A 27,517-nucleotide genomic window follows, 5' to 3' on the forward strand; every position below is an offset into this window, starting at 1 on the left:
TATTTATTTTTCCTTCAATTATAATTGCTTCTTATTTCTCTTTATCTTCACAATTTGTTTCCTGATATAAGTGTTTGGCTTTTCTTTCATGATCCAGAATTTCTTTGGGGAACAGGTTTTTTTCTACAAATACAGCTTTCAAAGTTTCAGAAAGTAAAAGAAGCGCTGGAATTTGGGGGTGCTCATCCTCTGGCTCTTCCCTAAAGAATTTCTCAGGGTCTAGGAGAAAAGCAGCTTTCTTCACTTCCGGCAGCTCTTTCAGGTCTCTGATTCTTAATGACCTCAATGCACTTTTGCAACAGCAGGTAGTTCATTTTTGTATAATTTCACCATAATAAAGTTTAGGTGTTTTTTTTCTTATAACTATCTCTTTCCTCAAATTTCATGTCTCTATTTAGCTTCTGACAGTTTGACATTGTATGTTGAGTCATCTTTGTTTTTATTGTTAAGTAGAGAATATTTTGTTCGGTCTAAACATGATTCCTCTTTAGAAAATAAAGGTTTTGCTCTCATAAAAAAAAAAAAAAAAAACAAACAACATCTTTGGTTAACACTTCTTTGTATTGCTCACTTTTGTATTTTCTATACTACCTGGGGCTTTTGATAAAATACAAATATATAGTTAATAATTTTTAACTATAGAAATAAGGAGCTTAAGAAATTTTATTCAAGAGGCTAGGGATATAGCTCAGTTGGTAGAGTGCTTGCCTCACAAGCACAAGGCCCTGGGTTCAATCCCCAGCACCGCAAAAAAAAAAAAAAAAAAAGAAAAAATTTTTTTCAAAAGAAATTGTCAAAGACAATATTTAGATGTTATTACCCAAATCAATCTACAAATTTAATGTCAAATTTAATTTTTTTTCAGAATTAAAAAAATGGATCCTAAAGTTCAATGGGATTTCAAGGGACCCCCAAATACCAAATACTTTCTGAGAATAAAGGTGAAGGTTTCAGCCATCCTAATTTCAAAACTTTTTACAAACTTACAGTAACACCCTTCCCAAAAGGCAGAATTGGCATAAACAAAACAACACAGACCAATAGCCCAGAAATAAACCCTCACATACATGTTGTTATAATGTGGATATGAGGTACCTCCCAAAAGTTCACGTGTAAGACAATGAATTTTCAGAGGTGAAATGACAAATTGAGTTTTAACCTGATTAGTGGGTTAATCCACTAATATGGATTAACTGGGTGGTAACTATAGGCAGGTAGGGTGTGGATGGAGGGGATAGGTCATTTGGGGGATGCCTTTGGGAATATTTTGTCTCTGCTGAGCAGAGATCTATCTTGCCCCGTCTTGCACCATTTTCTTCCTCTACACCCTTCTGCCACAATGTTCAGGCCCAAAACAATGGAGTAGGCTGTCTAGAACTGAGATCTCTGAAACTAAGTGCCAAATAAACTTTTCCTCCTCTAAAACTGCTCTTGTCAGGTCTTTTGGTCACAGCAATGAAAGAGCTGAATAAAATAGATTTTTTTCAAAAAAGGTGACAAGACCATTAGATTGGGGAAAAGACACACTTTTCAACTAATGGTGCTGGGAAAAATGAATATTGTACTCTTCAACAGAGTTACATCCCTAACCCCTAAATGGTAAAGAGTTTTACTTTTGCGACACTAAAACAATTCTGGAAATCTGTTGTTGTCATACAACAATGCAGTACATTTAACAATGGAAGTAAAAAGGCACACACCATCTATGCTGAAAACGCAAATGATTTAGGAAAGAACAGAAACTACTAAAAGAATAGGGAATGAAGGAAGAGAAGAATACTGTAAAGTTAATAGAGGGGAGAGAACAAAGAGAAAAAGCACAATGTACAAACAGCAGTTCATAAGGAAAACAAAAAGAAGAGAGACCTACACTCACAGGCAGCAAGACTGACTCCTTATAAGACATTCAAATGAAACAAAGGAATAATATAATAATTTTATGGGCTGGAGTTGTGGCTCAGTGATAGAGCGCTTGCCTGGCATATGTGAAACATTGAATTCAATCCTCAGTCCCACATAAAAATAAATAAAAGTATTGTGTCCATCTACCATTAAAATATTTTTTAAAAATATAATAACTTTCTAATCAAAATTTTGGGTATGAATTAGGGTATTCTAAATGTATTCATGGTACTGATTAATTATAAGAATCTCTTCAAGTAAGACATCAAAAAAAGAATTTTTAGAGAACTGGAGAATTTTGGAGTTGAAAGGTACCTTGACATCTACCCAATTGTGTATATTTTTATACTGACATAATGCAACACTGTTAAAAACAAGATTTTGTTTATTATCTAACTTTAGTAATTTTCTCCTGCTTAAAATGCATTGCTAAATCAGGCACTCTTGGTACTTCTCTTGCAACTACTTTTTTTGTTTCTGGTATAAGATGAAGATTCTAAGCAACAAATCCTTTCAAGATTTACTACAGTCTACTTCCTCCTGATTATGTTTTTAAACAAAATTCATTCTCTAAGAGTTTTTCATTATTCTTTGCTCTCACTGTGAACAAGTCTGCCAGTCAGGGTTCTTATACTAAGGCATTATTGCCTTGTTTATTTAATTCCTGCCGACTCAAAGATCCACAGTTACACTGACTGTATTCTATACAATAGGAATCTCCTATCACTGTTCAGTAACTAATTTTGTGTTGGTTTACTTAAAATTTTGTCTCCTTCAAGTTTCTTTTTTTTTTTTTGGGGGAGGGGGGGGTTACTGGGGATTGAACCCAGGGTCCTGTGCTTGCAAGGCAAGCACTCTACCAACTGAACTATCTCCCCAGCCCAACGGTTCCTTCTTAATGGCTTTAATTTCTTCCTCTCCTCTGGCTTCTTCCAAGAGTGTAAATATTATTTTAGTTCCCCTCTGTCTCCCAAAATTTTGACCTAAATCCTTTGCCTATTCTTTCTATGGTCCTGTTTTCATCATCATTTCTTTCTCTAACAACTTTTCAAACTATTAGTATATATCCTATTCTTAACTGCCAAAACTCCTACTTGATGTCAGACTCATTGTCTGGCTCCCACAATCAATATTCTTATTCTTATTTTTTGGTACCAGAGATTGAACTCAGGGACACTCAACAACTGAGTCACATCCTCAGCCCTGTTTTGTAGAGACAGGGTCTCACTGAGTTGCTTAGTGCCTTGATTTTGCTGAGGCAGGCTTTGAATTTGTAATCCTCCTGCCTCAGCCTGCTGAGCCACTGAGATTACAGGAGTCTGCCGCCACGCCCGGCCACAGTCAATATTTTTAAGATGTTTTCAAAGTATTTCTTAGGGGTATTTTCTCAATTCATGTAGGGTTCATTCTATGAAACGGCACAGGAGTTCATATTGGTACAGCAAATATGATAATGTAATCCCGTAGTTATTACACAGCATGGAGTCTGAAAGATATCTGATGTGAAACAGGTAACTCATTTATTTTCTTTCCAATTTGATTCTTCTAAATTCCTAAAATGAAGTTCCTCTGTGGGTCTAGGTATTCTGTACTTTACCCCTCAAAAATTTCACTTATTTAGAGAGTCTCATTATCACATGTATTTGAAATTCTGCAAATAAGTATTCACCCTAGACCATGTATATGAACTCAATTTACACAACTCTGTCTACTGGACATTTCCAATTAAATGTACACATTCACCATAAACTGCTTCCAGGTAACCTCATTATCCTCTCCATAAAATTGGCCAACCTACCTTTCCCCTCTCTCACAAGCCATCTGGGCTTCGAAACCTAAAGTCAGTATCAATTATCATTTTCCAATCTCTTATTTATACATAACCACGCAATCATTAAGTATAGGCAATATTTTATTCCAGATTCTCTACACACATCTCTTCCTATGCATCATCACTGTCATGATTGTAGTTCATGTAGTTCATTTGCAGGATTATTACAAGAGTTTGCTCATTCTAAAAACAATGAGCAAATCATCAATCTAGTTCTCTCCCTCTCCCTGCCCCCCCCCCCCCTTAAACACTGGGGGTTGAACCCAGGAGCATTTGACCACTGAGCTACATCCCCAGCCATTTTATTTATTTTGAGACACGACCTCACTAAGTTGCTGAAGCTGGCCTCGAACTTGCCATCCTCTTGCCCCAGTCTCGCAAGTTGCAGGGATTACAGGTGAGTGACACTGTGTCCAGCCAAGTACAAGTTGAGTTTCACCTCCTTGACTAAGCAACTTGTTATCATCTAATGTACCTCTTAATGGCTATACTGTTTATATTTTCTTGTATAATCCACTATCTTCTAAGATAATATACATGAAAATGAAGGAGATCTCATTATCAATGTTTCCTGCTTACATTAGAGTTTTGATTCTGGATGAGTAAGATGAATGAGCTGAATCTCCCTACAGACTATAGGTTTAACTGCTTCAGTCATCCATGGTCTCTGCAATATTTCACAAACAAGGGTGGACCTGGTCTTTGACTTCTTTTATCCTCTGTGGTCAATCACAGAATCAAATATTTAATAAACTGATGATTAGTCGGTTAATTAACTCTAATCACATAAAATTGAACAAGGTAGAGTTAATTACCATTTAATGGTTTCTCGAACTCCATTCGCTCTGAAGAACTGGAGGAGGAAACACTCTTGATATTTAAGAAGAGCTTTTGGGCTAAGCATTAATTCACTATGTCAAATGGTTTTTTAAATAATCCATATGAAAGTTTTCTAGAAATTCAAAAAGATAAGGTCCCAATTTAGACATGTACAATTAACTGAGCAACTAAATTGTGCAATTTATTTTAATTGGTTTGGGTCTGACAGTGTTGGGGACTGAAACCAGGGCCCTGTGGGTGCTAGGCAAGTGTTCTTACCACTGAGCTGTATCCTTAGCCAAGTGGTATCTGTTTAACTCTACCAATTTAAATTTCATGTAAATATTACTTAAGTGTCTCATATTTGTTTCTTCTTTCTTGCAGTAGAAAGGAACTATATGGATTTCTTCCACAGTTCCCTATATATAATAGGTACTAAGAATACATACTGATTTTTGGTACTCTAGGACAACATGAAAGACAAGCAATATCAAGCAGGATGGAATATGCCTCAAATAACATTCAATATAAACATGTATCATAGAGAATACAACAAGAAAACAGCTAGATTAACTATCTGCTACTATAAACATTTATATGTGTATGTACTAGTACTACAGAATAGAACCCCAGGGCTTCTCTCATGCTAGAAAATCACTCTGCCATTTTTGAACTATAACTCCAATCTCTTTCTTATCCCCTACTCTGTGGGGACTGAACCTAGGGGGGTACTCTACCAGAAAGCTGTATCCCAGGTTCTAACTCACTCACTCACTCACTCCCTATCTATCTATCTATCTACCTACCTACCAAGCAACAACCAACAGGGTTTCCTACGTTGCCCAAGTTGGCCTTGAACTTGTGATCCTCCTGTCTCAGCTCCCAAGTTGCTGGACTGCAGGTATATGCCATCATGCTCAGCATCTTACTATAAACTTTCACTGAACTAAAAGGGCAGTGAACATTTAGATGTTAAAAGGATATACCTCAACTTTGAATTAAAGCATATTCATGAATCAGAAGAAAACTATGAAATGTTTAATACAAACACACCCAACATGATGATAAACATGAAAAGGACCTAGTTACATGACTCATGAGTTAGCTGGGCACTGAAAGATATCTATAATCTGGCTCCACCCACTTCACTGGTTACTTTCAAAAAATAAATGCTCTGCTCTATTCACAATGTGGCCCTTCTCTCTGCTTATCCAGAACTATACATTCTTCAAAAACATAGCTCAAGTCCTAACTTCTTATTTTGATATACCAATCAAATACTAGACTTAATAAAGTCTTATAATAAACTAATTTTATGTGTTGGTAGAATAGCCTACCCTCCTATTATCCTTAATGAATCATCCATGTACCCTAAAATAGCTACCTATTCTGTGTTTTAGCCATGCACAAAAATAGGTTTATCACTTGCAATTAGTCCATTTTTAGGATCAGTAAATACTAAATTTCTTTTCCTTTCTAGCTTTCCAACATCCTTTCATTACTACTGTTATCAGCTCATCATACCACCTCAAAACAAATCTGCAGTCTCATGAAATGGTTTTTAATAGTCAGACACAGAAAATATAGACGTAGGTGTATTTCAGTAACATACACCCTTCCTAGCTCAGACAACTGAAAGGGCCTAGAAACAATGACTCTCTTAACACTAATGAGTGTTTGTGGTGCCCACACCTTGTATTTTATGCAATTCTACAATTAAAAGGAAGTAGGCTCCTTGGAGAAATTCAGGGCTGGGACAGTGAAGGCAGAGATAACTCTGGAATGTCTTTTGGTGCTAAAACTACATAAATGCTGGGGTTGGGAGGAGGAAAGAAAAGAAAAAAGAGAAACATAAAAGAAAAACACGCAGGCTGGGGTTGTAGCTCAGTGGTAGAGCATTTGCCTTGCATGTATGAGGCACTGAATTCGACCCACAGCACCACATACAAATAAGTAAAATAAAGGTCCATTGGCAACTAAAAAAAATATTAAAAAAAAAAGAAAAAAGAAAAACATGCATAAAAGGGCTCTTTCTTTCTTTTAAGTATTTCTTAGTTGTAGATGGACACGATATCTTTATTTAATTAATTTATTTATTTTTATGTGGTGTTGAGTCTCAAACCTAGTGCTTCAAATGTGCTAGGGAAGCACTCTGACTGAGTTACGACCCCAGCCCACGAAAGAGCTCTTATTGGCCTGTGATAATTTGAACTGCAAAATACACAAAGATGGCACTGAATTTATAATCCTTAGTAAAAAATAAGAACCCATAGTTCATATTGATAGGTTAAAAAATAAATATGTAACTGGGAGGAAAGAGTGAAGTTCTTCCTTACAGAATTCCAACTAATAAAAATAAAGGTTAAAAAAAAAATCATGATTTTGTCAATATCACATTAATAATATTTTAAGGCAATATTTATCAATGGATGCTAAAATTATTGTATGATGAAAAACTAATATGATAAAAAGAGTATTTACAAAATTTCACAGCACTTCTCTACAGATATTTATTAAGTAAAAAGGGGAAATAAAAACCTTACAGTACAGAAACTGACAGATAACACCTTCGCCAAGTGATCACAGTAAACATACCTCCATGCTTTCTGACATGGTACACTAAAGATGATACAATATTGTATTATGAAATTCCTGCAGAAAACCTACAGTTGAATTTCAGTCATGAGAATTATCAAGATATACCCAAACAAAGGTAAATTCTACATACCAACTTGCCAGTATCCTTCGTAAGTGTCAACATTAAGAAAGGCAAAAAAAAAAAAAAAAACAAAAACAAAAAACAAAAAACTACAGCAGACTAAAAGAAGATATGACAACAAAATATAAAATGTGATTCTAGATTGGCTCCTGGACCAGAAAAAGGATATAACTGGGGCAACTCGTGAATTATCAAAGGTTTGCAGAACAGATAACAGTACTGCATTAATGTTCATTTCCTGATTTTTGGTTAAAGGGTATAAAGAAATTTATTGTAGGATTTTTGTGACTTCTTTATAAGCCTAAAATTATTATCTTTTTTTTTTTTAAGGTGCTAGGGATTGAAACCAGGGCCTTGTGCTTACAAGGCAAGCACTCTACAAACTGAGCTATATCCCCAGCCCCTAAAATTATTTTTAAAAGAAGCTTTAAAGAAATTTAAAAGCCTGATGACTAGGTTATAAATAAAGAATTGTGAACTTTACATGGCATATGTAAGCCCTCAAAACAGCTGTTAACATTACAATTTTTCAAATTTATGAATCCTCCCAACTTCTTAGTCCTTCACTTAATAAATATTTTATGGGGTACCTACATTTTGTCCAACTAACAAAAAAGAAGGAAAGATGCAAACAAGCAAGTCAGGCAGTCACAAACAGATTTCTAGCATAGCTAAGAGTGGTCCTTTTAAATATAGTCAAGCTCAGTTACCTTCATGTTCTCTCCCTCTTTCCACCTAAGTTATGCCAAGTCCTGTTTCCCCTTGCTCCCTACTTCCCCCAATCCTGTCCCTACTGTTGCTATTAAACTGTATGAAAAACAAATAAAATCCAAGCTATGTGATTCTGCCCATAACAATCTCACTTCCTGACCCTTCCCCCATTTCTTTATTTATAAAAGTGGGACACCTTTAGCTTTATTATAGATTGTTTTGAAGATTAAATAGTAACACATAAAAGTAACTGGCACAAAGTAGATGCTCATGAAATGTTAGCTGCCTTCCCCTTACAAATTATATCTCTAATCTCTGTAGAATCCTGAAGCTTGCCTCAACAATATATATATGCGCTTCAGGATGCTTCATATATATATGCTTCAATACTATTAGTGGTTTCAGGTATCTAATGGGGGGTGTCCCCCAGGTAAGGGAGACTACTGTACTCTCTAGGTGAATCTCTGTTCAAATCTCTGAAAGACAGACTATTTTGTATGTTTTACCTACATGTTTTATGAATATAAGTAATGTATTTATTCTAATAGCCTCAGTATTCATTGAAAATTCAATTAACTAAAAAATATGCAAAACTAACATCTCTTTCTCAAATATCAGACCATTGTTTCTAACTGCTTTTCCAAACACTACCTAGATTATGTCATCATGCCAACCTGAAACTCAGGATTACAATATCATGCTTAATACTGCCACCTATTGGTTGTTACCATCCTTTCCAGATATTTCTCCACTCTACCTCCACCTCTGCTTTTTATTTTGAGGTACTGGGAATTGAAAGCAGGGCCTCATGCAAGAGATCTACCACTGATATACATTCTCCAACCCTTTTAAAACTTTATTTTTAGACGGGGTCTCACTAAGTGGCCTACACTGGCCTCAAACTTGGCAGTCTCCTGTCTCACGATTAGACGGGATAATAGGGGTGTTCCATTTGTGTTCAGCCTGCTATTTCCTTCTTCTTCAGGTTTTCTTGTTTTCCTTTCTTTTCAAGTTTAAGCTTTAACACAGTGGATATACTTAATTTCCAGATTCTAATCCTTCCCAGGTGAGATGCTCCAATTTCTATAAAGAATCCCACAACAAAAAGATAAATACAATGACAATTTACATGCTCTCTGCTCTTTCCTACTTTCCATTATAGCTGTACGGTCTCTGAGAAATTAATGCCAAAGAAAAATAGTATAGTGTCTAATGAAGAAAAACAATTTCCTGAAACTAGCTATTGAGTTGTCAAATGGAAATACACTTTCTACTCAGAAAACTAGTTTATAAACTATAGAACTCCGAACAGTTAAAAAGTGTGTGTGGGTGGGGGGAGAGGTGTTTAAATGCTGTGATGTTCCATAAATTTCTATTTCGGTATTTTCTCCTAAAATATTCATACAATATTTTACCCTCATGGAGTAGCAGAAGACTCTTAATTGTATTACAAGGATATATTGTAATCAATTGCAAATACAGAATGGCTTGGCTCTCTTCCCAATCCTACCCTGTTAAAAAACAACCACTCCTCCTTCTGCTCTACCAAAATTCATATTAAATGATTTACTCAATAAATAGCTACAATAAGCCAAGATATACATACATACATACATAAACAGTTTAAAATGATGAATTTCAACTTCAATGGCAGTTTTAACTCAGAACAACATCGTTCATTTTCTGGTCTCTTTCAAACCAAATTAAATTTCAAAACTTCCTCATCATTTCAATGAAAACATACCATCCCAGAGAGTCACAACAACTTTTTCATGGAGAAAACAAGAAAAAGATGCCACAGAAGAAGAATATTAAGAAACTGTTAATTGGCTACATGGTGACTTTTAGACTTTAAGTAACGTAATAATCAAACAGTGTTATAGTGACTACATGTAGGAGTGCAAAGAAGCACATAGCATGGTCCAGTCTTCAGCAGTTGAGAAAGTAAATCAGAAACACAAACTTCAAACATAAAAAAGAATAAACAGAGTAAGGCAGAATGTTAACTGACAAATAACTGGTTATATAAAGTTTATTATAATAGCATGAAAGCCAGGCACAGTGGTGCACACCTACAATCCAGCTACTCGGGACATTGAGGCAAGGGGATGGCAAATTTGGAGGCTAGCCTGGGCAATTTAATAGACCCTGCCTCAAAACAAAATTTTTAAAAAGGTTGGGGATTTAGATCAACAGTAGAGCATTTGCCTAATGTGTGCAAGGCCCTGTGTTTGAGATTTGATCCCCAGTAGTGAACAAAACATCCCATCAAAACCAAAACAAACAACAACAACAAACAGTGAAAGGTGAAACATCAATAGGAGCATAGAAACACCACATATAGGAAGGGGAGGAGGGGACCTTAAGTGAAAGCAAGGGAATTTCAAGTTATAGAGAACAACTACACAATGGTATGATCCAAAGACTAGTAAAAACTTGTTTAATACAAATGATAAGACTAAATTTCTTATATTTTTAGATTAGTTCAAAGTAAATCATATAGAAGACTAGAAAGAAAAGCAGGCTGAATTGTGCTAGGTACTAAGGCACACTGAGAGCTGGCTGATGAATCCAGAAGACAATGAGAAAGTGACTAAGTACAGGGTAATTAATACTTCCACACTACTTGAAGGGTGGTGGGGGGGGGGTACGAGTTTAACTTGGTAGTAGCCTGAAGAAAACTAAGAAGGACCAATCGTGTATTTCAGTGGTCCAGAAATAATGCTTGGTATCTCAACTGTGGTTATTACTGTGGAAATGAAAAAGAAGGAAATTCATTAGAGGGAGAAACTGGGAGAACCTGGTCAAGGATTTGTAGTCAGTGTAGAGAGGAGGAGGAAGACTCAAAATGTTTCCATGGCTTTAAAATAGGAAACATAGGTAGCATGAAAAGAAATACAAGACTGTAAACCATTATTAATAGTTTCAATAAATGAAACATTTCCAAACAAAAAAACCTGTGTAACACAAAGCAATACAATGATATAAGTACAAAGGTTCAGCTAATTTCTACAACTGAACATAATAAACAGCATTCATGACCCCCCAAAATTTATATTAAGATATAAACTGCAGTATACCATAAATATATGAATTATTAAATACTTGATCCACATCTATGTCACTGTTCTTTTTGTACTCCAAATGAATCCCATTTCTTGAATTATCATCTAACTTCATATTCAGGATAAACGTAACAGTTGGAGACCTAGTTAATTATTCTGCCTAATGAACTATATAAATAAATGCATGCTGGGACATAGATTTCTCAAGGATAATCAACAGACAAGAAACAGTTTAAAATGCAGTTACTATCAAAAACTGTTTAAACAAATAGAAAAACTATACTTTCCCTTTCCTATAAATCCTCTAACAAAGTGGTTAAGTTTTTTAAAATATTATATTACACAGTTTCACAAACTTCTTGGTTACCTTTACTTTATCTCTTCTCAAGCAACAGAACAGACAATTTTCATCAAAAGTCCAATCAGAAATGCCTTCAGGTTCACACTCTAAAAATAAAATGAATAAAAAATTAATAATCATAAAGTCGTATTTTTTAGAAAATAAATCAATTTCAAAAATACTGTTTAACAAAATCTTCACCAAGTAGTAGACAAGCTTCATATTTGTCTTAAAATTCTCGTGGTTCTGGGGATTGAACCCAGAGCCTTGTACATCTAAGTATTTTCTCTACCACTGAGCCATGCCAATAGCTAAGTCATAAAATTTGTAACTCATAATTCTTCACCCAACTGCTCACTAATATGTGCTACTCACACATATATCAACTAAACACACACATAAAAAGTTTACATGGAGGTAGCTTTAACCCTCAAGAAACTTTGAATAAAAAGGATGAGACATAGGCTTAAATTACCAAGGTATCATATTTGTCACCATGAAGAATCTGAAATACCAAAAATATTTTGAATACCTTTAAATAAACTGAGATCTTTTAATAATGCAGGTCCAAACAGTCCTTCAAGAATGCTTTCAAACCCTGAAAAGGATTTAAAAAGAAAAAAAAAAAAAAAAAAAAAAATCCATCATCACAATAATATTCACTATGGTAATATTGATTGGTTGCAAGAAAAATGATGTTTTCTCAAGGATTCCAGATTATTAATATTGAAGGGATGCTGATGATTAATACACAACAAAAATTCAGAGCACATTCAAGAGTAAGACCAAAACAAAACAAAACAAAAAACAAAAAAACCCCAGAAATAATCAATGGAAAAATGGAAATTGAGTTTCTCTTTGTACAACAAGATTTTTACATTAACTCTCAAGCTCCATTTTAAAGGGCACCTTTCCCATTGAAGAGTAAAATTATTTCAGATCTTCCAAAATGTTCTAGGTTAACCTAGAAAATAATTATTTTTCTGAATACCAAATGAGATCACAGACTTTTTCAAGTTAATAGTTTCTTAAAGGAAAATCCTCACTGAGAACTTTCTCTCACATGCACACACAGTATTTAAAAAAAAGACCTCTGAATTTCATATTGCCATAACTACTTGTTAGTTCCTTTATGAAGATAAAACCACTAATTATATATACAAGAAAAGATGAGAAAAAAATTCAAATATACCTTACAACACAAATGTTTAAAACTATTATATCCTTTACCATCATGAATAAAATAGAAAATGAAAAAAATTAAGCAATTTTCCTAACTTTATTACCACAAGTACTGCAGGTCTATTTAATGAAAACACCTTGCTATTTTTTCTGGGTTAAGAAAGAATGGAGAGACAAAAAGGAAGGGATTTAGATTACAGCTTTATACAACACATCAGGAATAATTCTTTAGAGTGCTGGTTCCCAAACTACGTGTCACAGACCTCACAATGGATGGGATCAAATACTTATTACATGAATCCACACACACTATAATCATGACCTTTAGAAAGAATTAGTATGTTCTGCCCATTTGGTATGCACAATACTTTTGAAATAGATATTTTATTGTCATTAAGAAAATACAAAAAGTGAATTGGGTATTTTGTCAAATAATCTACAATCATCTAAGGACTTGTAATTTTTTTAAATTGTTAAACAGCACTTTCATGTTCAAAATGAAGGGAACCACTAATAATATATAGGCTACTGAACATTTTTGAGGCCCAAACACATAAGCCATTTCTTTACCACAAATACAACATACTAAATATAAAACAATAAAATATGAAAGGTTATGGGGGTAGACAAGATGGTTCCTAAAAATGGTAGTATCTTGTTCATTTGGCTATGAGAATAACATTTTAAGCCATCGTTGTCAACAGATGTCTCCAGAGTTTGTGTTATCTACATTGTAATTAGAGAATTGATATTTTTTTGCACTATTTTAAAACTGTAGATTTTTCATTTATTATTAGGGGGGCAATTGTTTTTCAATTCTCCTTACTTCTTGCTATCCCATGACATTAGCAAACTACCCACTCCAATAAATGAGAGGTATGTATGCCTGGTTATTTTATTTACCTACTATAATTAAAACATTTTCCACTAAATTATTATAGTCCTTTGCTCTTCCCCACATTAGGGAGGAAAAAAGTGTTGAGGTCAGGAGTTATGTAGGCAGAGGGCTGGTGGTGAAATAATGAGAAGGAATTGTTAGATACTATCTTAGCCCTGGAACCAGACAGTCTCAATAATAACCAAGTATCTTTCCAAAATAAATCCCATAGCTTTTCTCCAACTCATAAGCCTTCCTACCTTACATCCTTGCAAAAAGAAATTCTGATTTCACAAATATAAAGTATCTCAATATCTTGAAAGCACTGAACACACATTGAAAATATAGTTAAGAGATTACTGGTAGTTCTTACTCTGAAGAGTACATCTTAATTCTTTCACCTCAGTTTATTATAACAAATTCTAAATATGCACACCAAGCATAAATTCTTGAAAAGGAAAAAATGTAAATATAACAATAATACTATGAAAGAAAAATGCATAAGATGACTATAGGAAGACAAAAAATTTAAATTATAAAGAACAGAATCTGAAATAAGAAAATTGAGAAACATCATAAATAAAACAGACACTTACAAAAACCAAATCATAGGTCAAAAAAACATGAAAAAGAAAGACCAAAAGGAAGCAAAGAAAAATCAGAAGACTGGTCATAAACTCGAAATATTTAACCACCACTAATTCTTCTCAAAATAGTAACTATAAACAAGTCACTCCTCTTTTTTGCTCATACTTACAATACATTAAACCTTACAAATATTATTGATTAAAAACTGTAAAGCTGTATTTTGCTACCCTCTGTTCACTGGATGTTAATGCCACTCAGTTTTATTAATAATAAATATTGAATTTAGCAGTTGCATAGCAACAGGGAATGTCTTATGTGCTATGCTTGACATTAATAAAAGGCAAATAAGGGAAGAACAAATACATTCAAAATTTATACCATGATCTCATAGAAAAGTCATGAAGATAACAAAATGCCATGGAAAACCAAATACTGAAAGACAGTCATATCACTATGTTCAATCATTAGAGTTTAAAAAGTACCGCTACATAATACAGTACATATAAAACTATTTTACTGTACTTGACTACCTTCCAAAGGATTTCTAGCCAACATTACAACTGGTCTCAAAGTTGCTCTCCAGTCTCTTCCTCACTGTAACCTACAATATCATCAAGACTATTGCTTTTTTGTTTTTTTTTTTTTTTTTTTTTTTTTAAAGAGCAGGGAAAGTTTATCTGGAGCTCATAGTTTCAGAGGTCTCAGACCATAGACGACTGTTGTCTGGGTCCAAGATGAGGCAGCACATCACAGGGGAAGAGGCCAGCAGAGGAAAACTGCTCAGCTCGTGGAGGAGCCAGGAAACAGAGACAGCAGTTCATACTCCAAAAACATTGCTTGAACAATGCCAACACCTCTTCAAAGCACATACTGCTTAAAGAACAAATCCCAAATTCTCAACTCCAGCAATCCAAGATGCTTTTGATTTGATCCCAATCTCCCTTCAGCGAGCTTGTTTCTCAGATCTTCCAGCTCATTCCCGCAGATCTGGTCAGCTAAGCTTTTTACTTTGTTCAGCAATCATTTCTACTTCCTAATATTTTCTGAAGTCTTTGGATCTCACTTTTGCCCAAATCAATTATCTCCTTCAATTTGCTCAATAAACAGATATTCACTTATTCAACTTATAATAACTGAGAACCTACCAGGGGCAGAGGCAACAATGAATAGGCATTGGTGAAGACATGGTGCCTATTTTCATGCAGCTTTGGTTTCTAGTTTTCTCATGTTAGAATTCTCAAATTCATGCCCCCCTTTAAATAAAAGCTAATTGTGTAAAGTCTTACCTGCTTTCTGCCATGTGCAAAGCACTGACTATTTTACAAAATAAAAATTGTCATAGGTTACCCAAACCTTGTGTTTTTTTTTTTTTTTTTTTTTCTTTTTGTTTGTATCCTTTTCGTTAAGGAGGCTTACTGCAGGGATTGCTAGGAAGGTCTTCCCATTTCCTGTTTCTCTTATACTAGGGCTTTGTAAGTCTGATTTTAACTTCTGATGTAATCAGACAGCTCAGGAAAAACAAAAGAAGATTAACATTTCTCACAAATGTCCTCCTTCAATATAAATTACAATCTCTACTATTTTTATTTCCAACCAAAGGGTGGAGAACAGGTTATGAATAGTAGTAACAAGATAGGAACATCAAATACATAACCAAGAAGGTTAATGATATAGTCTGTTACTTCTGAAATGAAGAAAGACAATATGAATAGAATGAAAAAATGGTTCATGGGTCTTGAGAATCTCTCCTCTAAGATTAACTAGAGACTTGCATTATGAAGAGAGGGCTGAGGAAAAGCAAGAATACTACTTTGTGTTCTGTTGCTATACCAAGGTAAGTAAGACTGGGTAATCTTTAAGAAAAGAGGTTTATTTTGGCTTATAATTTTGGAGGCTGGGAAACCTAAGTGTATGGTGCTAGCATTGCTGAACTTCTGTTGAAGGCCTAGTACTGCTTCACCTTATGGTGGAAAGCAGAAGGGCAAGTGAGCAAAGAGCAAGAGGGAACATGAAGAACTGATATGCTTTATATCATCGGCTCTCATAATATATAATACAGTCCCTTGAGGTGGAGAACTCAGTAAAAGAAAAGCATTATCCATGCAGGTGAGTTCTGTCCCGTTATAATCTAAACACTTCCCCTAGATCCTGCCTCCTAACACTGCTGCTTAAGGAATTTAGGTTCCAACACATGAACTTTTGGGGTCACCTCAACCTTTCTTTTTTATCAGAAAGTTGACAATTTTTATATCAAGTTTCCCTGGATTCTGTTCTCAAGTTTATATAAAGCTTTGTGCTCAGAATTAAAAAACAAAACAAAACAAAACAAAAACCTCAGGGCTGGGGATATAGCTGTTTGTAGAGTGCTTGCCTAGCAAAAGGCCCTGAGTTCAAAAAACCTCAATCTTCAATAAAGTGGTATTTTGTAAAGTATCGTTTCAAAGGTACTTGCTGGTTATAATAATCAATTAATATATTAATAAACAAGGAGCAAACTGAGAGTACCTATAGTTCTTTGCCTAAAACTCAAGAGTAGAGGCTGGAGTTATGGCTCAGTGGTAGAGTGCTTGCCTAGCATGTGTGAGGCACTGGGTTTGATTCTCAGCACCACATATAAATAAATGAATAAAATAAAGGTCCATCAACCGTTAAAAAATATTTAAGAAAATGTTCCTTTAAAAAAACAAACAAGAGTGTATGACTTGCCACCACCAGTCCGACCTTAATACAAAAGTGAGCCACAAAATTAAAGCAAAGTAAAAGCATTAATCAATCTTTTATATGCTAACCAAAATAATGTAAGGTAATTAATCCCTTTTAATTGATATTCTGACTATCTCAGTATGTCATTCAACCAAAGAAGTCTTGATGAACTTCTATAGGGGTAATGAACAATGTTCCACCACTCTTTTCCTCATTTCTCTTGGCAGTCATCCCACTGCTGGTTAACTACATTCGTTAAGAGTTCTTCCTCTCCCCACTGAGCTTCTGCTACCAGCCCATGTTCTCTGATGGTCCATATATGCTGGTCCAGTAGTCACTCTTACAATTACCAAGCCCAAGAATGAAAATAAAACCTGACCAATAGACTATAGAGGAACAATTTAATCACAACTAATAATCCAAAGTAAAACAGAACTAATGAAGAAAAAAAATATTAAATTATAAATAGCATTTCTATTGCAACCAGGGAACTTTAAAAAAAAAAATTTTTAAAAGAGCAAGTTTTTTAAAAAAGAGAACAAATGTCTTGGGAGGAGAAAAAAACAAAACTGTCAAATATAGTCACGTACCACCTAACAACAGTTCAGTCAACAATGCATTGCCTATGTGATAGCAGTCCAGTAAAGTTATAATGGAGGCAAAAATTACTGCTGCCTAATGATAATCATAGCTGTAAACAAAAAAATCCTGTGTGTGTAATGAGGTCACTGGTTTGTATTTCCTGCAGAGTCAGCCCTTGACAACTTGGGGGTTAGGAGCACTGACCTCAAAGCCCAGTGGAGAACCTAACTTTTGACTCCTCCAAAACTTAACTACGAACAGCCTGCTATTACCTTTCTGGTAACATAATTAATACATATTTTGTAAGTTATATGTATTACATACAGTGAAAAATGTGTGAAAACCATGAGAGATCACTTTTTATAGAAATAAAATTTACCATAGAGCTAAAGTACTCTCTTGGAGATGATTAACATCACACAGAACATGAAAAATCCTTGTAATTCTGGAGTTCACCACAACAGCAATAAGAGGCAACTACAAAACTACTATAGTAGTACAGTATTACTACAGTTAATACTGCATCAAATACTTATTTACATCTCTGTAAATGAGATGTAAACTGCAAATGGTACAGTGTATGGTGTCTACACATACATTTTGATCATTCTTAACTTTCTGTAACAGACTGCTGTACATTTTATGGTACTAAAAGATAAAATGGACTACCCCCTACATGTATAAGCATTCATGACATACCAAGCATTTCCTTAATATTTCCAAGTTATGTAGTTTGTCTTCAAGTGTTTTTAAATTATCACAAATCTCCGAAAATTAAAGATATAAAGAAATTGACATATAAGTAGACTCATGTAAGTTCAAACCCGGGCTGTTTAAAAATCATCTGTACTATATTTTTATTGTTATTTTAGAGTGTACTCCAACTCAGAAAAGTTTGCTGTAAAACAGCATTTTGTATTTTATTAGCAGCAGCTTCATGTATGTTGCACTTACCACTTCTCAAGTGTAACAAGACACAGCAAGTAATTGATCTACTTTATGTAGCCAATCTATTATTTGTGGATACTGGCAAAACAGACATTTATAGATATGCTCTAATTTGAAAAGTGAAACTGCCATTCATTCTGGGGGTGAAGGTTACTCAAAGTAGTTTGGATAAAAAAAAAATTCAGATTAAAGATTCAAAAAAGGGAAAGCACTGTTTATGTGTTAAAGAAATAAGTCAGGCTACCAGTCCTTATTTTTAAAATCTTCTTTAGTTATTGTCTTCATTTTCATAGTATTTTTATTTGTGCCTTTCATTCCGTGATGAATGTTACCATTTTTTTCTTTTTCCTTTTTTTTTTTTTTTTTTTTTTGCGGTACTGGGGATCAAACCCAGGGCCTCATGCTTGCAAGGTAAGCACTCCACCAACTGAGCTATCTCCCCAGCCCTCCTTTTTCTTCTAATACCCACTCTTGACTTTTTTATCTTTTCTATTGTTTGTTCTTATTTCAGTAAATGTTGCTATAATTTCCTTCATTATCTATTTTCTTTGGTTTTATTTTGTTGTATTTCTTTTAACATATGATAAAAGATTTATTCGCTTATTCTCAGGTTTTCTTTAAAAAATAAATATGGAGATGACCTAAGGGAACCAGAATTTTATTTTACATAAACAAGTAGTCTAGGATAAACAAAAAGTGGCATATCCATATAATGGTATAAAATTACAATGTAGATGAATAAACCTTTAAAACATTTTAATAAATGTAAAGAGCCAGACATAAAAGACCATAGTTATGAGTCTGTTCATGTGAAATATACAGAAGAGGCAAATCTACAGAGACATTCCTAGGGTTAGGAGTGGAAAATGCAAACAACTGCAAGTGGGCACCACAATTCTTTTTGTAGCAAGGTCAACATACTAAAAATCAGACTGCAATGATAGTTGCACAATTCTGTGACTGTTATAAAAATCAGTGCACTTTACTTTAAATGGGCAAATGTAAAGGATACAAACTACATCCAAATAAAGCTGTCAACAAAATAATAAGTACTTTTATATATTTCTGGTAAATATTTTTCATGATTTAAGAAAATCTAGCCTCTGAGAGCCAGTTTTGTGACTCTTAAGATGTATGGATGAACAGCTGATTTAGAGTTGTAATTTTAGGCCGAAATCTCACTTGTTTGCATGCTATGTTAGGACACTTATAAAAGTCAATAATCACATAATTTTAAATTAGTTACAAGATTTATTTTTTTGTAGAAGTTTCAAGTCAATATCTAAATAAAAACAAAAATTTTAATTTACAGTTACAAATGCTTTATGAAATGATCAAATTTACTAAAATTTGCTATAGAGCAGAATGCATATTTAAGAAGTACAATGTATATTTAAGTTTTAAATTTACAAATTTAAATAATTGTGAACATAAGTTAAAAATCAAAGAAGGTATGTGTTATCTCCTCTATATACAAAGGTACCCCATAAAGGAGATTACTTATAAAATCTCATATTTAATAAGAAGGGCCAGTAAAATGTTTATACAGAGCTCAGCAGTGTGAGAATACAGGAGATATGTTTTAAAAATATGTCCTGCCATAAAGATACTTATAATTCTAGTCAAGGAGTAAAAATTAATACACTATACTATCATGCAGACACTCTAATCTCTACCTCTTGCCCCAGAGCATATTTCTAATATGCCCACTTCATCTTGTTCCCAGATATCCAATACCTCAAAAAGCAAATCAAAATCATTTTCTTTCTTTTCCTACAACTCAATCACTGACTGCTGAATTTCTTTCCATGAAAATGACATCACCAATTCTTCCTCCATTCCAAGTAATTCAGATTAGAAATCTCTAGCAGTCATGATTCTGTTAAGTAAGGGAGTCTTCCAGTCAGAATTCTGTTCATTCTATTTCAGAAAGATCCCACCAAATCTGTTCTTTTACATTCCTAAACTTAGGCCATCACCACTTCTTACCTTAACTATTATAATCAATGTCAGTCTTATTAATAAGTTATCATTAATTGAGCCTTTATGTGATACCATGCAAGCACTGTGATCAGGTACCTCATGTACAATGCAACAAAATCTTCAGAGGAACACAGTGAAACAATTATTATTGCCACTTAGTACAGGTAAGAAAACTGAAAAATCAAAGCAGCTAAACTATTCCAATTACAAAGAAGTTTAAAAACCAGGACTTTGATTCTAAAACCTAGGCTCTTTTCACTTTATTACATTACCTATTAATGATATCTTTGAACTTCTAATTCATCTTACTTTTTCAGCATTTCCCTACACCATTATCTCTACCAGAACCCATCCTTCACACTGCTAATAAACTTTATTCTTTTTAGATTTTAAAAACATTTGATGCCTTTCCACTGACATTACTGAACACTTTAATTTCCCAGATGACTTCCAAGATCACAGATCTGATCTCATGCTACCTTTTCAGTCTCCCCTGCTATCATTTTCTACATAAAGTGTGCTCTAGTCACATATATGAATCATTACATACATTTCACTGCTTACATATTACATTTTAATGCTTCCACTTCCTTTGAACATAGTATGTCCTCTGTCTACAATGTTCTTACTACAATACTCAATCTAGTAATTGCAGTGCATCCCTTATCTCATCAAGTCCTAGGGCGAAGTTAGGAACATCCTTCATCAGTGCTGAAGTTATATTATGTATAAACTAACTTTATTTACTTATTTGACATTTAATCCACTAGATTTAGGGCAAGTACCTGAAGCTTATTCATATTTTAACATCAACTTGTTCCTTAAAAGTACAGTCCTCAAGAATGCATGTACACAATAAATGTTGGACAAATAACACCTTTTCTAGTTCTTACATCTTTATAGTTAATGACTGGTGGAACATTTTCTGATGACTCCATTTTGTGTGTCTGGCATGCTAAAGAAATATAATAAAACAGAAGCATAATTGATATTTTATGGAAAAAGGATGGCTTTCTGTTTCAGCTCAACTAAGTCCCCTGTAACTACAGACTAAATCCGTAAACCCAGAACGTAATTAAGGGCTCTTTTTGCTGACCAAAGAACAGGGAGAAAGGCAAACCTTTTTTGTGCAAAGTTATAATCACAGCAAAAATAGAAATAAATTGAAAACAATATAGGTACTCAAAAATAGTGGTATTAATAGGGAAAAGGAATACATATTCAGTAGATAGAACATTTCCAAAATAATTTCAAATCATTATTCACATATACACACACAATGCCATAATGGGATTCTAAGATGCTAAGTAACCAAAATCACAAAGACAGTAAGTAGCTAGGTGAGTTGGAAATCTGAGGTCTTTGGGAATCTAAGGGCAGTTTGGGTTCATTTTTTTGTTATATCTAACTGTCTTAGGTGGAGTAATTATGCTTAGAAAGAAGCCATTTAAATGCAAATCTGAAGTTGATTAGGAATGAGTCAATTACATCAGCAGTTCAAAATCTCTAGGCTACAATCCCTTAGAGAACCTCAGTCATTACAAGGTCAGTAAATCCACATGAGCACTGCTTATAAATTGAATAAAAATGTGCCTGCATACACAGTCATGACTCTTTTGAACACATCTTGCTGTGAACAAAAAATATGAATGGGGGACAAATGACGTAAATGAGGAGGAGGAGGAAGATGGTGGTGGTGGTGACAAATTGTTAGTTTAGGGTAAACAGAAGTAAAAGTAGAAAAACAGGGTAAAGTCAGAAGATGAACCCTGGTAAACCTTTACAGATAGCACTGAGAAGTGCTGGGGAAGTGCTGAGTGAGGAATAAGGCATTTAAAATGGTTATGGTTTAGATATGGTTTGGGTGTGCCTGGTGCCCCCAAGGGGTTCATGTCTTGGAAGCTGGGTCCCCAGTATGGGGATGTTGAAATAGTGGAATCTTTAAGAGGTGGGGCCAAGTGGGAGGTTATTAGTCGCTGAGAAGAATTAATGCTTTTCTTATCAGAGTGTATTCTCCTGTGACATTAGGTGTTGAAGGGAAGCCTGGCATATACCCTGAACAACTCTATTCTATGCTTGTAGACATGCTTCTTTTGCATGCAGCTGGTTCTCTTTCCGCTTCTCCACCATGGTGTAATAGCCACTGGGCCCTGGCCAAGGTGCAGGTAACATGCTGTTCTGACTCTTCAGTCACCAGAAGGTGAGACAAATAAGCCACTTTCATTTACATGTTACCCAGTCTCAGTTATTTTGTTATTGCAGCACCAAACAGACTAAGATGAAGAAAAAGAACATTTCTGAGCACTGAATGAAGTAAGGGAGTATACCACATTCAAAACAAAGTTTTAGGCAGAGGGAACGACACTGAAGTGATCAAGATATGACAAAGTATAATATATGTGAGGGAAAAAGTGGGAGATAAGGCCAGAGATCTAGAGGCCAGACCATACAGGCCATGGTAAAGGGCCTAGAATTAATTTAATAGAAATCCATTAGAGTTTTATATTTGGGTAATTGTGAAGGTAACATGAACAGATTTTATTAAGATTACCAGGGGGTCACACAGAGAATAATTATAAGATAAGGCATTATAAGGTGAGTGTTGTTATAACAGGTTTGGCAAGAAATACAGTGGGTTAAACTGGAGCAGTAGCAAAGAAGGTGAATAGTAACTAGGCATATACAATATATTTTGAATATAATATCAACTTGCCTTGATGATGCACTGTTGTAGAAAAAAAAAGGGAAGGCATTTTTAAAAGATAACACTTAATAGGGCTGGGGCTGTAGCTCAGTGGTAGAGCACTTGCGTAGCATGTGTGAGGTACTGGGTTCAATCCTCAGCACCACATAAAAAAATAAATGAATAAAATAAAGGCATTGTGTCCACTTACAACTTAAATTTTAAAAAGACAAACTTTTGGTCTGTGGAATGGGTGAATGATAGTTAAGCTTTCTAGAATGGAGACAACTGAAAGAAAAACAGGTTTAGTAGAAAGCTAGTTCAATTTTGGATAAGCCTCTCAGATATCGAAGGGGTACATGTAGAGGCATCTGGATAGGGAGTTTGAGTTAAGGATGTAAAACTGGGATCAGCAAACTATCAACAGAATTTAAAGTCTTGCATTTAGATGAGGTCATGTTAAATAAATGAAGGCAGATAATAAAAAAAGATAGGAACAAGACTGAATACTGGAGCCTCCCATTCCTAATAGTTCATCCCAAAATTTAAAAATTAAGACAGAAAAGAGACTAAAATTTAAAATCAAGCCTTATTTATGGTTTTATCCCCACCATATAGCCAACAACTTGGTTGTAAGTATTGAAAAAATACTAGCTGGTCTGAACAAATAACTATACATATCTCACTAAATAAAATCAGTGTGTATCTTACTCCATCCTCATTCCACACCTGAGATGATTTTTGAAAGCAAATACATTTCTTTTAATATAATCAAATGCATTTTAAAATAATAAAATACATTTAAATGTATGTAATTTATATATTAAAAATCATTACTTCATACCACACTTCCAAAATTCCAAAATGTGGCCATACAAAAAATAAAGTCTCAGTACAGAACCTGTTGCAATAAGCTTCAGAATGTTTTAGAAATTTTTTAATTCTACCAAAGTTTCAGTTATCTTTCAGACATATACTTATTTATATAAAGTAAAGTCTTACTAGTAATCCCCTGCTCAAACACCTTCAATGATTACCTATTGTTTGCAAAATAAAATCCAATCCTTTAAAGAGTCTGGCTTTTAAACCCTTCCAACACACGCTAAACTCCCAAGTACACTCAATTCAAGTCTGTCTCTCAAACATACCTTGCTTTTCTTTGTTCTGATCCCTCTCTTCACTCTTGCTTCTGTCTAAAATATTCTTCTCTGAAATCTCAATAGTATTTTAAAATTAAATTTATATATGTATATTTTTTTAAGTTATTGATGGACCTTTATTTTACTCATTTATTTATATGCAGTGCTGAGACTCAAACCCAGTGCCTCACATATACTTGGCAAGCATTCTACCACTGAGCCACAACCCCAGCCCTCTCAATAATCTAAATCCTGTTGTCAAGGTCATAGCTTCAAAGTCCCTTCCAACTGTTATCTTAATTCTCAAGTGATTTCCAGGATAGTATCCTTCACTGTATTCCTCCTTCATTTTCAATATGAAGGGACATATTTTATGTATTCAAGTGAATTTTATAATCAATGTTGTACCGTAATAAAAAAAGCACTATTACTTCAGGAAGTAAGAAATGTAGTGGTTAAGAACATGGATTCCTGAACTGAAAATTTTGATTCTCCCTTTAAAAGGTCTTTAGCTTTGAACATTTATTAGTCCTTTTAAAGCCTCACTTCCTTGGCTATAAAAATTATTTCTAAGAGGATTAAACAAATATTTGCTAATTGTTTAGAATGGTATATGGAAACACATTAGAAACACTCTATTATTAAGTGTTGGAAGAAAAACAGAAAGGGTTCCCTATGATTTATAAAACATGTACAACATGTACATACAATAATTATACATCTAAGTTGATGGGTAAACAATGTATAAAGATTTAAGGGAGAGAACTACATATGACCAAAGTACTTTGCATATTACTGAAATCTAATTGTTATTCATTTAAAATAGACTGTTAGAAATTAAGATGTTAATTACAATGCTCAAGGAAAACACTAATAATTTAAAATGTATAGTAAAAGAAATGAGGAGGGAATAAAAATGGTAACTAAAAAAATATCTGTATGACACCAAAAAAAGGCAGTCATTAAGGGCTTAAGCAAAATCCATGAAAGCTAATTGGGGGTGTGGGGGGGGGGTATGGCAGAGGTACTTCTTTACCAGCAATTACATTAAGTATAAATGGAGCAAACTTCAATTAAAAGGCATGAAAGAGCAGAATGGATTTTAAAACATGATCCAACTTTATGCATTCTATTAGAGACCCACTTTAGAGCCAGAGACACAAAAGAAGTTGAAAATGAAAGGAAAGAAAAGAAAAAAGTGTATGTAAGCTATAACCAGAAGAAATGGAGTGACTATATATTGGCCCCCTTTTCAACAAGGGACTAATTCCAAGATTTCAAATGGTCTGAATCTATAAATTATTACTGAATCCTAGATGCACAATGCTTTTTTCTATATGTACAAGCTTATAATTAAGTTTAATCTATAAACTAGGCACAGTAAGAGATTAACAATACCTAATAAAAAAAGAACTGTAACAATGTAATGTGGTAAAGTTATATGAAGGATTCCTCTTAGTCTAAACCTACTCTTGAATCTGTATAATCATTCCTTATTTACAATACATGGCTTGGTGTCACTCATTTCGGGGAATAGCTTGATTAAGTCTTTGTATTGGCTCAATACTTCCTGGTAAAACACTTTGATGTTAAATGAAAATCATTTTCTGTTCATGCTTTCCATCCACCAATTTAATGCCTTTTCCATTTTAACTAAGCATTTATCATTGTACACTGTGGCTATAACTTACAGTTCTTAGTGTGATGGCAAAACTAGCACCAATTTCTTGTTACTGCTTCACAATTTCACATATATATCTATTGTTTTTACTAAAGATCTTAACAACCTTAGCACATAATTTTTTTTCTTTCTTAATAGTCAAGAACTTTCACCTTTTCACTTAAAGGAAGCACTCTACAGTTTCTCTTTGGCATACTGGAATTGCCAGTATCACTACCCTTGTGCTTTGGGGCCATTAAGTAAATAGCATTAACTTGAACACAAACACTATGATACCATGATAGTTTATGTTATAACTGAGATAGTTTCCAAGTGACAGGAGTGTATACAGCCATGGATATGCTGGACAAAGTGATAATTCATGGCCCACCAGATGGTGTGAAATGTCATGACACTACTCAGAAGGGCACTGAATTTAAAACTTATGAACTGTTAATCCTAAAATTTTCTATTTTCTATTTTTGGGTTATAGTTGGTTGCAGAGAACTGAATTTTGGCAAGCAAAATCTTATAGAGGGAGGGAGGGCTACTGTATTAATATCAGATGAGCTATATAGCTCAGTGGTAGAACACTTGCCTAATATGTGTGAGATGTGGGTTCAATCCCCAACAATGCAGGGGGGAAAAAAGATAAATATATCAGTTGAAACAGATGTTGCTATGGTCTGAATGCTTGTGTACCTCCCTGCCAAGCCTTTATGTTGAAATCCTACCCCACCAATGATAGTATTAGGAAGTAAAGCCTTTGGAAAGTGATTAAATCAAGAAGAGTCCTCGTGAATGGATTAGTACTCTAACAAGAGAGACTATCATGAATCAGAAAGTGGGCCCTCACCGAACACCAACTCTACTTCCCATAGTCTCCAAAACTATGGGAGATAAATTTCTTTTATCAGCCATCCAGTCTATGGTATTTTGTTACAGTAGCCTGAACAGACTAAGACTATGAACTGACAGGAGTAGGTAATACTATAACAAATACCTAAAAATATGGGAGCTGCCTGTCCACTCAGTACTGTGGGTTGAACTCAGGGTTCCTGACCACTAAGACTACATCCCCAACTCTTTTCATTTTTTGTTTTGAGACAGGTTCTCACTAAGATAACCAGGCTGACTTCAAACTTGCTATTTTCCTGTTTCAGCTTTCCAAATTGCTGGGATTTACAGGTTATGTGCCACCCTATCCAGTATGGCAGCTATTTTTGGAGTGGATAATGGATAGAGACTGGAAGAGTTTTGTTTGTTTTTTGGGTGCTGGGGATTTGAACCCAGGGCCTTGTGCTTGTGAGGCAAGCACTCTACCAACTGAGCTATATCCCTAACCTGAGACTGGAAGTTTTGAGGTACATGCTTTAAAGAGTTTTGTTGCCAAGAATAAGTTGTTATAGGTGATTATGGTGGGGATTTAGGAAAAGAACAGAACTGAGAGACTGCTTCAATCTTCTTAGAGAATACCTATTAAGCAGTTATGAACAAAATTTTGCTAGAAATAGACAGTAAAGACTTTTCTAATGAGATCCCAGAAAGAAACAAGGGACATGTTACTGAACAATAGAGTTGTTAGTCCCCTTGTTATGAAGTTGTTATGGTTTAGATATAAGGTATCCCCCAAAAGCTCATGTGCGAGACAATGCCAAGAACATTCAGAGATGAAATGATTGTTATGAGAGCCTTAATCCAATCAGTGAATTAATTCTCTGACTGGGACTGAGTAGTAAGTGAAGCCAAGTAAGATGTGGCTAGAGGGGGTGAGTGTTGGGGGGC

At 34.4% G+C, this 27,517-nt stretch overlaps 1 protein-coding gene across 19 annotated transcripts in view; it reads right to left on the reverse strand.

Annotated features, from left to right (window-relative positions):
• LCOR (ligand dependent nuclear receptor corepressor) overlaps positions 1–27,517 on the reverse strand; it is a 136,963-nt gene that overhangs the window by 60,622 nt on the left and 48,824 nt on the right. For 17 of the 19 annotated variants that reach the window (XM_079137986.1, XM_079137985.1, XM_079137988.1 and 14 more), the window contains one exon: positions 11,415–11,494. Coding sequence is in view for 7 of the 19 variants with exons in the window: in XM_079137991.1 (XP_078994117.1) it covers positions 11,415–11,494 (80 nt within the window). In the remaining 12 variants the exon portion in view is untranslated. Of the gene's footprint in view, positions 1–11,414; positions 11,495–11,919; positions 11,986–27,517 lie in introns of all 19 variants that reach the window. The other 2 variants (XM_079137983.1, XM_079137978.1) reach the window with 1 other exon arrangement.

This window comes from Sciurus vulgaris (assembly GCF_902686455.1).
Source record: "Sciurus vulgaris genome assembly, chromosome: 4".
NCBI lineage: Eukaryota > Metazoa > Chordata > Mammalia > Rodentia > Sciuridae > Sciurus > Sciurus vulgaris.